General features: G+C 37.3%; 1 protein-coding gene, 1 non-coding gene and 1 pseudogene across 2 annotated transcripts; 1 reads left to right on the plus strand and 2 right to left on the minus strand.

Moving 5' to 3' along the window:
- Positions 1-2852: 2852 nt before the first annotated feature.
- LOC121246881 (geranylgeranyl transferase type-2 subunit beta 1-like) lies at positions 2853-7459 on the minus strand. The gene is made up of 10 exons (XM_041145192.1): positions 6556-7459; positions 6424-6477; positions 6167-6317; positions 5759-5875; positions 5429-5495; positions 5180-5328; positions 4038-4171; positions 3857-3955; positions 3654-3729; positions 2853-3085 (listed from the first exon to the last, which is right to left on the minus strand). Exons 1-10 carry the CDS (start codon positions 6601-6603, stop codon positions 2994-2996), a joined length of 987 nt encoding a protein of 328 aa, XP_041001126.1. The 5' UTR covers positions 6604-7459; the 3' UTR covers positions 2853-2993.
- A 162-nt stretch (positions 7460-7621) lies between these two features.
- Positions 7622-7703, plus strand: TRNAS-AGA. The gene has a single exon. It is a non-coding gene; the product is annotated as a tRNA-Ser (tRNA).
- An 887-nt stretch (positions 7704-8590) lies between these two features.
- On the minus strand, positions 8591-15482 carry LOC121247406 (annotated as a pseudogene).
- Positions 15483-16589: the final 1107 nt, after the last annotated feature.

Below are 16589 nucleotides of genomic sequence, written 5' to 3' on the forward strand. Positions count from 1 at the left end.
TCAACAGATCTATGGTATGGGTTTGAAACGAGTTTTTTAATTAAGCTGATCACCAAACTTATGGTTGTAAATTATGATTATATAGTTCCTCCTCCATTTGGAGGTCAATAATGTGGTTGCCCAGAGTTGAACTTGATGATTTGGGATGTTTTCAAATCAGCATGAAAATGTTCACTCTGAGCTGTAGATTATAATCAATGGGAAGCTTAAAGGTGCAGAACATCGAGCAGTCACAAATTAAACTCTTGCTCGAACATCCGTTGCCTTCTTCATTTATCCTTGTAATGATATCGTTATTGAACCTGAAAAGGCTCTGACAAATGCATGCAATCGCCCATTGTTCAGATCCATGAGATTTAAAGAATTTCAAAGAAACTTCTTGTCTAGATATGCCAGTTCTGAGGCAGTGCTGCAATTTTTAAGCTCTGTGCATTAGTACTACTGATCATGAAGCAAGAGAACGGATCGTGAAGATGCTATCATTAATTTGCACAGAAGTTGGATACCATTGCAATTCCTGCAAAGCTGTAACGATTTCTGTTGAAGTCTTTTTGATAAAGACTTCGCAATAACACTCTTAATATCAGTTGGCTTATTACTTATAAAAACATATTAGTTGGCTTATTAGTTTTCATGACCATATCATAAATGAATGGTAATTACATTCATGAATTGGGTTTGTGGATTTTTTTAAACCACGCCCCACTATTTGTGGAGTCATGAATTGTAACCTGTAAAGTTTTGTGGTTGTGTGGTGTGTGTATAAATTGAGTTCTTATTAGAAGTTTTTCTTGTGAATGTTAACATATTTGTACAGGTTTTTTTTTTTTTAAATTCATATAAGCGTCAATTTGGATCTCCAAGATTCGGATATATTTATTTTAACCTATATAAGACTATTTGTTATGATTATTTTTGGCTCTGAATCATTTTTTTATTTTATGATTTTTTTTTCTGAAAATTATTAGCATTTGCCGCGAATGCAACTCATGGCAAATACTTTTTTTTTTGCTGAAAATAATTATTTCCCGCAATAGATTTCTTCGTAAATAAGTATTTCCGACCAAATTTTTTGTGAAAAATATATATTTCCCAGGAAAGTATTTTATCGAAAATATCAAAAATAACTTTTTCCACGAAGATATGTCATGGGTAAATACTTTTTGCCACGGTCTCTTCTCATGAAAAATTATGTTATTGCCCACCACATCATACCGGATGAAACCTTATTTGCCACAAAAAAAAAAAGGTTTTAACCACCACGATAGTTCAAAGGAAAAAGAAAGTTTTTCCCATGAACTTGTGGTTTGGTGGAAAAAGTATCTTTCTCCACCCGTTTTATTCCATGAGTCTCCCACGACTAAAATTGGTGGGAAATATATTTTTTCCTACAAATATACATTTTTTTCGACCGCAGTCCCTCCTGGAAAAAAAAAAGATTTGTTGTATTAATTCTTATTATGTTTTTATTAGTTTTGAGATATGTATTTTTTTTTATAGAGTTTAATAAAAAGATAAACTTAATTTAGATATTAACATAAAAGGAAGCAAAAAATAAATGAAAAATAAAAAACTGGGACGCAGGGGCATGATAAAAAAAATGGGACGAAGGGGCGTGAAAAAAAAAAAACTGGGATGAAGGAGCTAAATGTGATATCTTTTGCAACAGTGTACTTTTGTCGTCATTAATAACTTTCAACGACGAGATATTTCCGACGAATATGCGACGATTGTTTTTCCTCGCAAAAAATTATTTATGACGAAAATTCAATTTTGAGCGACAAACTTTTTTCTCGATAAAAGCTTTATTTCTTGTAGTGAGCGTGAAGAGCACTCTCGAAGTGGGTGACAAGTAATGTTGATAATAGAAGATCCAACATCTACATATCGAATCTCTGTCTCCCTCTGATCTCTCATAACCCACTATTTGGATTCAGGATTCAGTAGTTTTTTTTTTTCTTTTCTTTTCCTTTCCATGATCTATATATATATATATATATATATATATATATATATATATATATATAGTCCGTTGTTGTGATAGTATATCGTTTAAGATTCTGGGTGGCTTGTAATAAAGCTCCTTCTTTTTCGTTTTTCATTCGTTTTCTTTTTCGATTCATATATTGCCATAGCGGGAGATGTAATAAAGGCTTAATTACAATATTAACGCGAATAAGAAGCTTTAATTTGCATCACCTTCTTTATATCTGATCTAGCGTTCTCTAGATGCATAACCATAGCTACTTAATTTGCCCTGCAAACACCAGTTTATGTAACATATTATATATTGTTGATTGGAAAACAAACGCATGCATGCTTCTAATCACAATTACATATAATATATTGCTCCATGCAACAGTTCAAATCCTTTGACAGTTTCTTTCATTCACTGTAGTAAGTTAATAGGGTTCTAATTAGTTTCAAGTTCAAGCATTAGAAATTGCAAAAAAAGCTACAGCCTAGCTAGACCAATTATTGGATAAGGATCCCCAGAAATGCCATTACTTATAGATGGCTAAAGTATCATTACATCAACATTTTCCACTTCCAAAATATGCTAATATTAAAAAAAACACAGAATCAGGAAGGCAGGAACCTTCTCAAATTGGTAGTTGCTACCCGACCCGCAATACATATCGATCCGAAGATCACACTTTGCAAGATTATGACTAGAAAAATTAGTTGAACAATGAACTAATTTTGTAACAGGCTGGAGCATTAGTTAAAAGATTTGAACAGTCATTAGATCTTACCGGGATGCGAGAAATGCGAGCAACATGAAGATGGGGGGCAGCAACACTTGTGGGAAGAGCATCTATCAATTTTATTTTAAATGGGGAGCAGTGATATTAAATGTAAAATTCAAACCAAAAAAATTAAATATTTCTGATGAAGTGACAATATCATATTAGCAACACAATGTTCACATATAGATTATTAGAGAAACAAAAAAGTACCAAATGTAGAAGGAAATCTAAAAGAATCAGTCATCATCCAAAGAAAATTCTATTTATAACGTCAACGGGGAGAGCATAAGCTGGATCTATTGCCTTCAATCCTGGATATTCAAGAAGTGATAGTCCTGCAACAACAAACATGGACGACTTTTTTATTGTAAAATCAAGGAATCTCTAACAAAGAAGCAAAATCATGTGTAGGAAAAATGGAACCAAAACGGTTACACATAATCAATTAGCTTCCTAGGGATGTTGGATTGGAAAGCACCACATAAACAATGAGCATAAATAGAAGCGAACAACCGCCACTGTAAGAGAAGCACATTATTTGTAGTCTCTTTCCCTCACAACACTACCCGAACCACCCGAATCAACACCCCCCCCCCCCCCCCCCCCCCCCCCCCCCCCCCCCCCCCCCCCCCCCCCCAAAAAAAAAAAAAAAAGGATAAATAAAAAACAATGCGTAGATATTCTAAAATCATACACTGCTGCAGTTTCCAGCCCTCCCTTTTTAAGCAGGTTCTGGTAGTTCGTAATGAATGGGGCGGGGGAGGGGACAGGAAAAGGGTGATGTAACTCAAAGTTCAACATGAGCATCAGTGACAAATTTGAAGATTAATACATGTCATATGTACAGGTCAAAAAGGAAAAATGAGGAATTTAAAAAGGTAGCGACGCATCAATATTAATTACCAGCCACTCCAAAGAAGGTGTGATAGACATCCACAGCATCATCTGGCCTATCAGAAATACCTCCATTTTCTGTATCCTGAGATTTTGAAAACTACAACATCTTAGAGAATTTTTAAACTAACAATGCATAACTAAAATACAGGGTCAGCACCCCAGAGTTTGCAATGGGAATAATCTGAATCTACAGAGTAGCTCGTTCAGACCTGGCAGTCTAAGATGAACTTAACAAGCTTTTCCTTGCTGATCCAATGAACCCTGTCTATCATGATCAAGCTAGAAAGAACCCACCATGAGTAGCAAACCTGAAGTGATGTAACAAAATTAGCGAGGAAGACTACAAACATGGAGTGGAAGACCAAGTCTCAAATTTCTATATACACTTACATCAGGAAGTTTCTCAGGACGGCCATTAAGACCCCCTGCTTTAACTTGCCGCTCGCATAACCACCACCCAAGAAGGTCCTTGTCAATATGATGCAATGATCCCGTTATAGCAAGTGCACCCACACAACAGAAAACTGCAGAGGACATAAAGTTTTCACTAGATTCCAAGTCTAGATTTGACATGGAGAGAACTAAAAAGGCATAAATTGTTCACAGGATCTAGAGAAACTATATCACAGAGTTTGTGAATGTAGCTGTTGGGTTCAACATGCAGACAACCAAAAGCAATATTTTCAAGCGGAAATTTGATATCCAGATCACACAAGGGCGTAATTGTTCAAATATTTTTTTGATAGATAGTTGTTCAAATATTTAATTCTGTAGGTGAACACTAATATCTACCACTGATAATCAGCTTCACCTTGAATTGATTTATATTGAACACTGTTAAATCAACTTACTAGTTGAAATAGCTTAAGATTACCCATTTTGTAAAATGGCATGAAGTGCTTCAAGCATTTGAGTGACTCGCAAATTTCTAACATTAGTGAAAAGTTAGGCACTTCACAAGGAAAACGGAAAAAGGCTACAAAACAAACAAAGCTACTCAAACTTCATACAATATTAGCTTGGTAGGGAGCACTCAGGTAACTTAGGAATAAGGCTTAATTTTTACTCTTGAAAAGTTGAACCAGTCAAGCTCAACTAGGACCAGCTCAAGAAGCAGCTTGCTCAACGTTGCATATGAGATAAACAAGTGAGCTTGAGCAGCCTGTTACTCAACTCATTTGCTGAATGCAAGCCTAAGCAACCTCCACTTCAATGTATTGAGAGAAACAAAAGAAATGGGAGGGAGGTGGGGAGCTTCTATCCAGCCGGGAGGTTTGGGCAACCAAGAGGCAAATTGCAAAATTCACAGTTGATAGACAACAATTGAATCTGAAAAATGAGCAAGACTTCTGAGAAAAAGCTCAATGCATTTTTTATCAGATGCAAAACCTGAACATATTTTTCACCAGATAAAGATAACAATTAACAAAGAAATAAAGAAGACAATGGAAGTAATACACACATTGATTTATAACGTACAAGTCAAATAGAAAACTTCATAATTAGACTGTTAAGTTAAATGTCTAACATACTTTGACCCGCATGGGACTCGCCACCAGGTGTGCATCCAAATCCACCGTCCAAATTTTTGCAACTCACAATGTAGCTCACTGCCTTCTCCACATTGATTTTATTCAAATGATGTAATATTGAGAGACAACATATAGCAATGTAAGAGAACCTATAGGAAACAGTCTCGGTTTGGTAAAACTATTCAACCAAAGATGCTAACATCCAAAACCATGAGATGCCAAATAATAAAGCAGCAGTGGAAAGAATACCGTGTATCAACTTCGCCCCATTCATCCCCTGAAAATGATCCATCTTCATTTTGCAACCCAGCAATATCTGAATTAGATATTTAGCACGAAGAAAACGAAGATACATGCTATTTCACAACACCCAACATGGAATATCAATAAGATACACAACTTTAAACTAGAAGTAAACCAGCTTGAGTTAACTAGCTTGGATACCTGAATGCAGAAAAAATTGGAATCGTTGTAATAATTGTAGCTACAGAAAATTTTGAGAAAAATAAAGTAATGTTTGATATGATATGATGTGGAGAATCTCTCAGAAAATCCAGCAGTCTGTATGACAAAGGATACAATTAGTCACCTTCTCAACGTCAAGAACATTTAGTTTGTTAAAAAGGGCAAAAACCTGTACAGCACTTAGAGTATACAGTATGTGAGGGTCATGCCCAATGTTACCACCAAACCCACCTGCAAAACCGAATGTATTGTCATCTACCCCATTACTACTATAGTCATCTCCATATTTCTTTCTTTTATTTTTATTTATTTGTAATGTAAATCGTTACTTAGTCTTGGGCTATAACCATCCGAAAAATCAAATACATCAAAGAGATGTACTTGTTTTTTTCTAGTTTGAGGGGATTGGGGGGGGGGGGGGGGGGGGCATCACCCAACAGTTTCTCACTCATAATATACATAGCAGAATGCAACTTGACAATGCATTTGATTGAAGTAAGAAAAGTAAGCATCCATGAAAACCTGATTCGTGCTGGCATTTCATGATCCATGAGACAACCTCATCCGCATCTACAGCATCAAGCTTCCCTAGAAGATCTAGAGTGGTCAATCCCCAGTATGCCCCATTCATTCTCAGATATTCCATTGCAACAGATATAAAGTCATCCTTTCTCTTGAGTGCGAGAAACAGGAATTTTTGGTATAAATGAAAACAGAGTCATGTCAGCAACTGAAGATGTACTTAAATAACTTAAAAAAGGTACATAAACGAGAGATACCTTTTCAACTGAAAAAATGTATTGGACATGCTTCTCAGTTACAATCTCTCCCATCTGCCAATTACCAAGCACATTAATCTAGGAATTTACAGTTGAAAACATTAAGAATGTATAAGTAATTAGAAACTTAACATCTCTTGAAAAATGTAGCGTTGGGTTCTTTATCTGTTCTTGTCTCATACAAAACCACTCAAACCAAAGAGGTGCTTCATAAATTAAGGATAGATATGATCATATGAAGCTCAGAGTAACTAACTCATTTGAAACAGACTAGTGGAGAACAAAATTTCATTTTCAGTTCAATTCCCTATCAAACAGTCATCAATGAGATTGATGAATAGTATAATAGTCAACAAGAGACAAATTGACTGTTAAAGCACTAGAATTGACAACAAATATAAGCGATCTTGAACTTTTACTTTCAAAGGTAAAATCTTCAAGTGATAAATATTGCATTAAAAAGAAGCTAAGGCAAGCTATCCAGCCGCTGGAAACTGCTTAACAATTCCAAGGCTCAGCTCACACTGCGAATTTCAGTCACAATTTTAACATCGAGAAAAGTTTATCGCATAAAAAACTATGAACTTCAAGGGAAAGGAGATAATTGCATTCAAAGCAAACAGAAAATGTAAGACAAGATTTTATGCAAAGCTTCACACTTAAAATTCCATTCAAATATTAAAGAGCCCCCGGTTTACATGCTCCAGTAGAATGCCAATTGAAGACATGATGAGCAATCAACGGACCATGAAAAAAGAAAGAAGCTATCACACAAACAAATATTTTTTCCCCAGAAAATTCCGGAGGAACTGTTTCCAATCAAAACAAACACACCCAAAATACTGTTGTACCATAAAACTTTATGGGAAAATGTTTTCTCGGGAATCAAACGAAAGCCAGTAGAGAAATCTAGAAAATGCCATCAGTCAGTTCCAAGTTGCAACAGATCTTGTCAGTTCAAAATAAAGAGTAATATGATTTATATAGTTGGTAGGGAAAGATCGTCAACAAAGCTTTGGAAGGAGAAAGAGAGAGAACTTACAAATTTACAATGAGTCTTTGTTCTAGATACCCTCCCTCTTCAACTCCGATTAATCGTAACGTGCAGGAGAAAGAACTTTCCACTCTAATTAGTAATTACGCAGAAGTTATATGACACAAGTGAAATTAAATTTAAAGTGCTCACAGAACATCGACAGTGGGCATGCCGGAGTGGTTATCGGGCATGACTAGAAATCATGTGGGCTTTGCCCGCGCAGGTTCGAATCCTGCTGCTCACGCCTCCCTTCTCTTTGGCCTTTTGCAGCGAATTCAGCTTATCCCTTTTCGTTGTAAAAACTTTCCACGACAACTTCAGTCCTCGTCAACTCCCTTATTTTTGTTTGTTTTGAACCTTAAAAGTAGATCTACACCCTATGTGGAACTCCAAATGTTGTTTTTCTGTTTAATCCTGGGGAATGCTGATAAAGGTGTCCGCGGGTACTTCTCGAACAAATAAGGCACCGTTTGATACGGAAATAATTTTATCTCATTTCATCATTACGATTTTTTTAAATTTTTATACAAAATATAAATAGTAATTCAATTTTTTCAAATTTTAAAACAATATTAATATTAAAAATTTTATTCTAATAATATTTTATTCAATTTTCAACTTTCATCTAAAATCATCCAATCTCATTTCACTATCTAAACATGACCTAATGGATTGAAATATTTTTTGGGATCAATCTTTCATTAAATAATAAACAAATTTATTTTATCAAACTTTTGGGGCTTCCTAGCCCCAAAATATTCGACCCTGTCCAATAACCCATAACCTCTTAAGATGTTTGGATTCTAATTCCAAGATCAATTGAAGTGGCTAAGAGATTTTTGCAATAATTCTTAGAATTGACCATTACATCGTTTAAAATATATAGTATCCGAGTATACATGTTAAGCATATATATACATCAAATGCCACAAAACACTCGATCAAAGAATACAATAGAAGGAAAGAATAAAGATAAAAGTACAAGATATAATTATACATACATATCTGATAAAAGAACATGAGATGCAAATTCATGACTTGCATAAGATGTATTATAGCAGGTGAAAGATAGTGATCTCTTTCAGGGAGTTAAAGTTGTGTTATCAAATAGTTTTCCTAATGTAATGGCATCTAGGGGCTCTGACAGGGGGCTCTAAGACTATGAGTTGATAGCTTGTGAGAGATCTGTTGCATGCTTGGCCTGGATTGTGGGCGGGCATTGAGGCATGCAAATGCTAGATTAGCAATGGTGAACACTTCCTCAGTTACTCGACCTCTAGGAGGTGAGAGGTGTTGGTTCAACACTTCATTCAGTGTTATATTCTGGGTAGTTGTTGTCGTTGATGATGATGATAATAAGGAGATGAAACTGCCCGGATGCCTTCCCATCATCACTTCCAATGTTACTATCCCAAAGCTGTATACATCACACTTTTCATTCGATTCCATTGTGTAAGCAAGCTCTACGAAGAAAATATCAGCACATCTATATATGTTATATACTTTGATCATAAAATAAGATTTTAATTCTCAATATGTAGAAATTTGAACATGGTTCATTCCCACTTGTGTTTGAGAGCAGCAACAGCTTGTCCATTCACCTTTGTAATATTTATGGGTGAGTCCATGATCACAAGTAATTGAAAAGCTTACCTGGAGCCGAATACCCAAAGGTGCCTGCATATGATGTCCAATTGGATGAGTTAGGCTTCAAAATCCTGGCTATGCTGAAGTCGGAGATGTGAGCCTCATATTCCAAATCCAACGGAATGTTGTTACTTGATATATCTCGATGAATAATTGGAGGTGAGCACTCGTGGTGTAGGTAGGGTAAAGCTTTGGCGTAGTACATTACTCTGCATAGTGCTGCTGTTTTATACTAAAAGAGAGAAATAAATCCTAACCAACTAATCGAATATTCTATCAATCTTTGTACAACTATACAATAATTTTACATAAAAATACATTACACCTCAGCTGAAGGAAGGGCCTTCTAGTAAATTAAATGAAAAAGTATTACAAGCAGTGTGTTCATCTGATGATAATTGAGCCTTCATATCAAAACTCTTCATGTTTCCAAGAGCAGCTAATTCTTCATCATTTGGTGATGTAAAAGTGCTGATTTCATGCTGTGTATGCTCTAATATCCCTCCGCAAGATGGAGAACAGATGTTAACTATTCCCATCTTGGAAAGGTGTTAACAAAGCAGATAAGATGGAAGAGACTTGGTGAAGATATTAGCTAGTTGAGATTGTGTAGAGACATGGGCAGTTCTGATTCTACCTTCTGTAATTTGATCTCGGATCAAGTGACAATCCACTTCAATGTGTTTTGTCCTCTTGTGAAAGATTGGGTTTGCTGCTATGTACAAAGCAGCTTGGTTGTCACAAAACAAGTCAGCAACTTGTTGATGAGGGATGGGCAAGTCATTAAACAACTTTCTGAGCCAAGTAAATTCAGTTGAAATAGAAGTCATGGCACGGTATTCCGCCTCAGCAGAAGATCTGGGCACCACTGTCTGTTTCTTGGATCTCCAAGAGATGAGGGATTGGCCTAGGAAAATACAGTATCCAGTGACTGATTTTCTAGTATCAGGGCAAGATGCCCAATTTGAATCACAGTATCATCTTAAATGAATGGAGGAAGAAGAGGACAAGAGGATGCCTTGGCCAGGTGAGTTTTTAAGGTATTATCTTAATACCTTATGAGCTGCAGCAAAATGGGAGGTGGAAGGGTGATCCATGAATTGACTAAGGACTTGTGTTGGGTAGCTGATATTTGGTCTTGTGATGGTGAGATAAAGAAGTCGACCAATGAGTTGTCTATATGGGGTAGGATCAGTTAAGGGTGTGCCACATGATTTGCTCATTTTGTGGTTTTGGTCCATTGGAAGTTTCAAAGGCTTGGAGGCCAACATACCTGAATCTGCAAGAAGATCTAAGGTATATTTTCTTTGACAGAGGTGAATTCTAGTGGGTGATCGAGCAACCTCAATGCCTAGAAAATATCTCAAGGATCCAAGGTCTTTTATTTTGAATTTAGTGTTTAAAAAATTCTTCAGGACAGAGATGGATTCAAGAGAATTACTTGCAACTACTATGTCATCTACATAGACTAGTAGTGCTGTAAAAGTGGTGGCAGTGATGTAAGTGAAAAGGCTGTAATCAACCTTAGACTGAGTGAAATCAAATTGAATTAAAGAGGCAGAAAACTTGTCATACCATTGGCATGAGGCCTATTTGAGGCCATATATGCTTCTGAGCAGCTTGCATACTTGGCTAGGATGACCCTTAGTGTAACCAGGTAGCTTCCTCATGTAGATTTCTTCTTTGAGCTCACCATTAAGGAAATCATTGTTGACATCAAATTGTTGAAGATGCCAACCCTTAATGGCAGCTAAGGCTAGGATAGTTATGACAATCACCATCTTAACCACTGGTGAAAAGGTCTCATGGTAATCCACTCCTTCCTGCTGGGTAAAACTTTTAGCAACCAAACGAGCTTTCTTTCTCTCAACAGTGCCATTGGAGTGGTATTTTTTTTGAAGACATATTTGCAATCAATTGGAACTTTGCCAGGGGGTAGGTCATTAAGGGTCCAGGTTTGGTTTAGTTCTAAAGCCTCAAGTTCAGTTTCTATTGCCTTACACCAATTTGGGTCCTTGGCAGCTTGTTTATATGTGTGTGGATCAGGATTTGATGAGATGGTTGTAGAAAATAAAGAGAGGGCAGGAGATAAATGATTATAAGAAATGAAAGAAGATAAAGAAAATGGTATACCTGATATAGAAGTTGACATGTCCACTGATTGAAAGGGTGAGATGGAGCTAGCCTGCTGACAGTGAAAGTCTTGGAGGTATTGTGGAGCTCTTCTGGTTCGAGTGGATCTCCTAAGAATAGGTTGGGGTGGGTCTGAAATGATTGGTGTAGAGGAAGGGTCTGAAATGTTTGGTATGGAGGAAATAGAAGAAGGGTCTGAAATGGTTGGTATAGAGGAAGGAGAAGAAGGGTTTGATGGGGGAGAGATAGACGTTGTGATGGAATTTTGTGAGTGGGTGGGCAGATTAGTGGAGAGGTAAAGCAGTGTAATGAGAATGAGAAGGAATGGAAGGATAGGGTGATGCTAGTGGTGTAGGTGTGGAAGAATGGGAGAGGTGATGAAAGGGGAAAACATATTCATAGAAGGTAACATCCCTAGAGATGAGAACTGTCTTAGAGTTGATGTCTAGCAGCTTGTAGCCTTTTACCCCAAAAAGGTAACCAAGAAAGACACATTGTCTTCCTCGAGGGTCAAACTTGGTTCTGTTTTGAGATAAAGTGGATGCAAAACATAGGCAACCTAAAATTCTCATGTGAGAATAGGTGGGAGGTGTTTTAAAAAGGAGTTCAAATGGGGGTTTTGTTGGCAAGTAAGGGACTGGGAATTCGATTTATTATGTATGCTGCAGTGAGAATGCAGTCATTCCAATAGATGTTGGGAAGGTTAGATTGAATCTTGAGGGCTCGAGCTATATTCAGTATATGTTGATGTTTTCTCTCAACAACCCCATTTTGTTGAGGGGTTGCCACACAAGTTCTGTGATGAATGATTCCCTTTTTATTAAAAAATTCTCTCATTTGAAACTCAAGACCATTGTCACTTCTAAGAATTTTGACTTTTGTTTGAAATTGGATTTCTACTAGATTACAAAATGCCTCTATGCATGATTTGGTGTTAGATTTAGCTTTGAGCATGTAAATCCAAGTGCACCTAGAGAAATCATCTACAATTTTTAAGAAGTATTTGGTGCCATCATATGCTTCTGTTGTGTTGGGTCCCCAAATATCACAGTGTATAATTTCAAAGATGGTTTTGGTTTTATGAGTGCTATCTGGAAATGGAAGCTTATGATGTTCGGCAATAGGACACACATGACATGGGTTAGTATCAGAAATAGTGGAGACATGATTTTTAATAGAAGAATCTTTTATTACATGTATCCTTGAAATGGGAGTATGGCCTAGTCTACAATGCCAAATATAAGAAACTTGATCAACATTTTTTAAAACAACAGAAACAGAAATAGTCTTTCGGAAAGAAGAAGAAAAATGATCAAGGAGAGCTGATGAAGACACTGGTTCTGTAAGTAGATGGTAAAGGCCATTCTTCATCTCACTCATGCCAATCGTGGCCCATGTCAAAAGGTCCTGGAGAAAACATATTTGTGAAAAAAATATAAAACAACAAGAAAGTGAAGTGGTTAGTTGTTTGGTTGAGATTAAATTGAAAGCAAAAGAGGGAACACATAGCACATTATGCAAAATCAAGATAGGAGTAAGATGGACAATGCCAATGTGAGTGATAGGTGTAGTGTGGCCATTTGGAAGTTTGACAAGAAAGGAAACATGGGAAGTGATAGATGAAAAAAGAGAGGTGGTACAGATCATGTGATCTATAGCACTAGTGTTAATGATCCAATGTGTGTGTGTGTGTGTTTGTGTGATGTGTTGGAGTGAAAGAAGTGAAACAAAGAGGGTTACCAGTCATAGTAGTAGAAGAGGTACAAGCTGCTTGAACATTATTGACTGAATGATAGGCAATAGAAACGTCCTTTGATGGCAATAGGGAAAAAAGTTGCTGGTACTGGTCTTTAGTAAAAGTTAAGTTGTCATTGAATGGATTTTCTGGTTCAAGTGAGGTCATATTGGTAGAGGGGAAGCCAAGTTGTTTCGATTTGCCATGAAATTTATGCCCAGGTGGATAACCATGCACTTTGTAGCACTTGTCTGCTAGGTGTCCTTTCATATGACAGTGTTTGCAAATAGGTGCTTGAGCATTTCCTGCTTTGAAGCAGTTGTCCAGAGTACGCCCTTGAATTTTACAGTGAGTGCAAAAAGGTTTGTCACATTTGGGAGGCTGAGTTGGTCTGGAAAATGGCTTATAAGATGGGTATGTCTAATTCACAGCAAGGGCCATTGAATCAGCTGAAAGTTGGCCATGAAGAACTAGATGGTGCATTTCTTGCTGTTGAATCATAGAAAAAATTTTGTTTAGGGGAGGCAAGGGATCTAGCAACATGATTTGGTCACGGGTAATGTTATAAGAATCATTTAAGCCCATGAGAAATTGTATTACACAATCCCTTTGGTATCTATCAAGAAGTGCAACAAGTTTGCCATAAGAACAATCAGGATCATAGATGATGAGTTCATCCCAAATGGTTTTGAGTTTGCCAAAATTAACACTAACTGAATCAGTGTCTTGTTGCAAACCTGTGAGAGCCTTTTTGAGCTGGAAAATTCGATGCCCATTTTGTTGAGTGAATCTGTCTTTGAGTTCAGTCCAGATTTGTTGTGCATTATCCACCAATGCAATACTGGATTTGAGGGTTGGGTTAATGGAATTGTGGAGCCAGGAGACTACCAAGTCATTGCATCTCTCCCAAGCATCATAGAGAGGGCCAGTAAGGTCTGTTGGTTTGGTCAAGGTTCCATTAATGAAACCAAGTTTGTTCTTGGCACGAAGAGCTCTACACATAGCTCTTGACCAGGTTGTATAATTCTTTGAGTTGAGAAGGTCAAGGACCAAGGGGATGGAAGGATTGTCCCCATGATCAAGGCGATAGGGGTTGATGATGTTTGTGAAATCTAGAAAAATGGAATTGGTGATATCAGTAGCCATAGCATAAGATTCTCACTCTGTGGCTCTTGATACCATGTAAGAATAACAAAAGCTAAAAGGAAGAAAAGTAAAAGGAGATGAATGAAAAGAAGTCAGAGGTTGAGGAGAAGAGAAGCAGAGAGAGAATGAATGGAAAAGTGATTTTAACTTTATTCCATCGTGCGTAGTACATTACTTTGCATAGTGCTGCTGCTTTATACTAAAAGAGAGAAATAAATCCTAACCAACTAATCGAATATTCTATCAACCTTTGTACAACTATACAATAATTTTACATAAAAATACATTGCACCTCAGCTGAAGGAAGGGCCTTCTAGTAAATTAAATGAAAAAGTATTACAAGCAGTGTGTTCATCTGATGATAATTGAGCCTTCATATTAGAACTTTTCATGTTTCCAAGAGCAGCTGATTCTTCATCATCTGGTGATGTAAAAGTGCTAATTTCATGCTGTGTGCGCTCTAATAACACCTCTTACCACGTTAACCCTCTTGATCCAATTGAATTGCATTGCTTTCACCTCACTACTTATACTCTTTCCCAAGCTTCCCCCTCCTATGTACTCATACACCAGGTATGAGTATCTTGCATGTGAACAAAAACCATAAAGCTTTATAATATTCCTGTGCCTCACTTCTGTTAAAGCAGTAATCTCACTTGTAAAGGCTCGGTTGGACACTTCTCCATCCTCAGATTGGTGAAGTTTCTTCACTACAAAAACTTGACCCGTTGACACCTCTGCTTTATAAACATTTGCAGATTCTCCCTCTCCAATGCAATGTTTTGGGTTGAATTTTTATGTCACTTCAACAATGCTTTGATGTGCCATTTTCCCATCATAACTCCAAATTTCAAACAAAGTTTCATTTTCTGCATCCCTTGGCTCATGATCTGGCTTTCTCATATTCTGGAAGCAAGCACAGTAGATTGCTGCAATGATATAAAAAAGAAACAGAGTGCCCAATAGAATAACAGTGATCAAAATAACAACTCGGAGGCTTATCTTTCCATTAGGTCTTTTGGTCGACAACGAGGGGCAAGCCTTCAGAGCAGTGTTGTTGCCGCACAAACCTCTATTATGTTCTAGAGCACTCATTGGCACCTTGTTGAAAGCTTTGTTGTTAGGAAGAGGACCCTCCAATATATTGTATGATATATCCACCCATATCAAGCTTAACATTTCACTAAAAGTTGATGGTATTGAGGCAGACAGATAGTTGTGGGAGAGGTTTAATAATTCCATGTAGTGAAATTGTCCAAGCTCCCATGGAAGCTCTCCTATGAGCAAGTTTTGGCTAAGATCAGGATACATGAGAGAGCGTATACTGCCAATCTGAGGGGTAATGCTTATAAGGGAATCCATATGAATCACGCGATTTCCTCTCTATCAATATTTTTGTATAGCAACTCTATTTCTTGGCTGTATATTTCGTAAATAGCCGTTGTCTCGTTTATGGATGTATATTTCTTAAATAGCCACATTCTTGTATTATATAAAGATGTCTTGTAATGCAGAATAATATAAGAGAGATTTTCACCAAATTACTTGCGTAATCCTTATATGGTATCAGGAGGTTCCTCTCCCACGAGAACAGAAACGTCCTCCAACTCCATGTCGTCCAATGATAATTCTTCGGTGCCCAATGGCTCGAACTCTGCATCTACACTACCTCTTGTTACTATCAACACTTCCAGCCAATTGCCCTACAAACTCACATCCTCAAATTATCCTTCTTGGCGTGCAACTTTTCTCACCATTCTCATTGGATATGATCTGATGAAATACTTGGACGACACTTTTCAGTGTCCTCCTACACCTGCTGCGAATTCTTTTGCGTCTGCTGTAGCACTCTATGCGCACTGGTGTCGACAGGACCAGTTATTGCTGAATGCTATTTTTGCTTCCGTTTATGAAGCAGTTATGCCCCTCATTGCTATGACTACTACAAGTCGTGATGCCTGGCAGCATCTAGCTCGCTTGTTTGCTAGCAAATCAAGGGCAAGGACCATGTAGTTGAAGGAAGATCTCACCCTTATTCAACGGGGTGCCCGCATGGTGTCTGAGTTTCTTCATGCAGTTAAGGTAATTGCTTATGAACTCTCTTTGATTGATGCCCCAGTTTCAGATGATGATTTGACGTTATATGTACATAATGGCCTTGGTTCTGAGTTTCAGGATATGGTAGCCCCTATACATACGAGAGAAACTGCCTTGTCTTTTGCAGAATTGCATGATCTGTTAATTGGTCATGAACAATATCTCAAACGCATGGATGGAAATACTTCAACCCTGGTTGTCACTGCCAATTCCACTCAACGGAAGCCGTCCAACTCTCGGTTAAAAAAAAAACAAGAACTCTTCCAAACATAATTCCTACAACAAAGCTCCTTCTAAGAAGCCTTCTATTGTGTGCCAAATATGTGATCAGCCTGGAGACACTGCCAAACATTGTGCAAAAATGCAGTCTCG

The sequence above is a fragment of the Juglans microcarpa x Juglans regia genome, chromosome 1S, assembly GCF_004785595.1.
Source record: "Juglans microcarpa x Juglans regia isolate MS1-56 chromosome 1S, Jm3101_v1.0, whole genome shotgun sequence".
Classification (NCBI taxonomy): domain Eukaryota; kingdom Viridiplantae; phylum Streptophyta; class Magnoliopsida; order Fagales; family Juglandaceae; genus Juglans; species Juglans microcarpa x Juglans regia.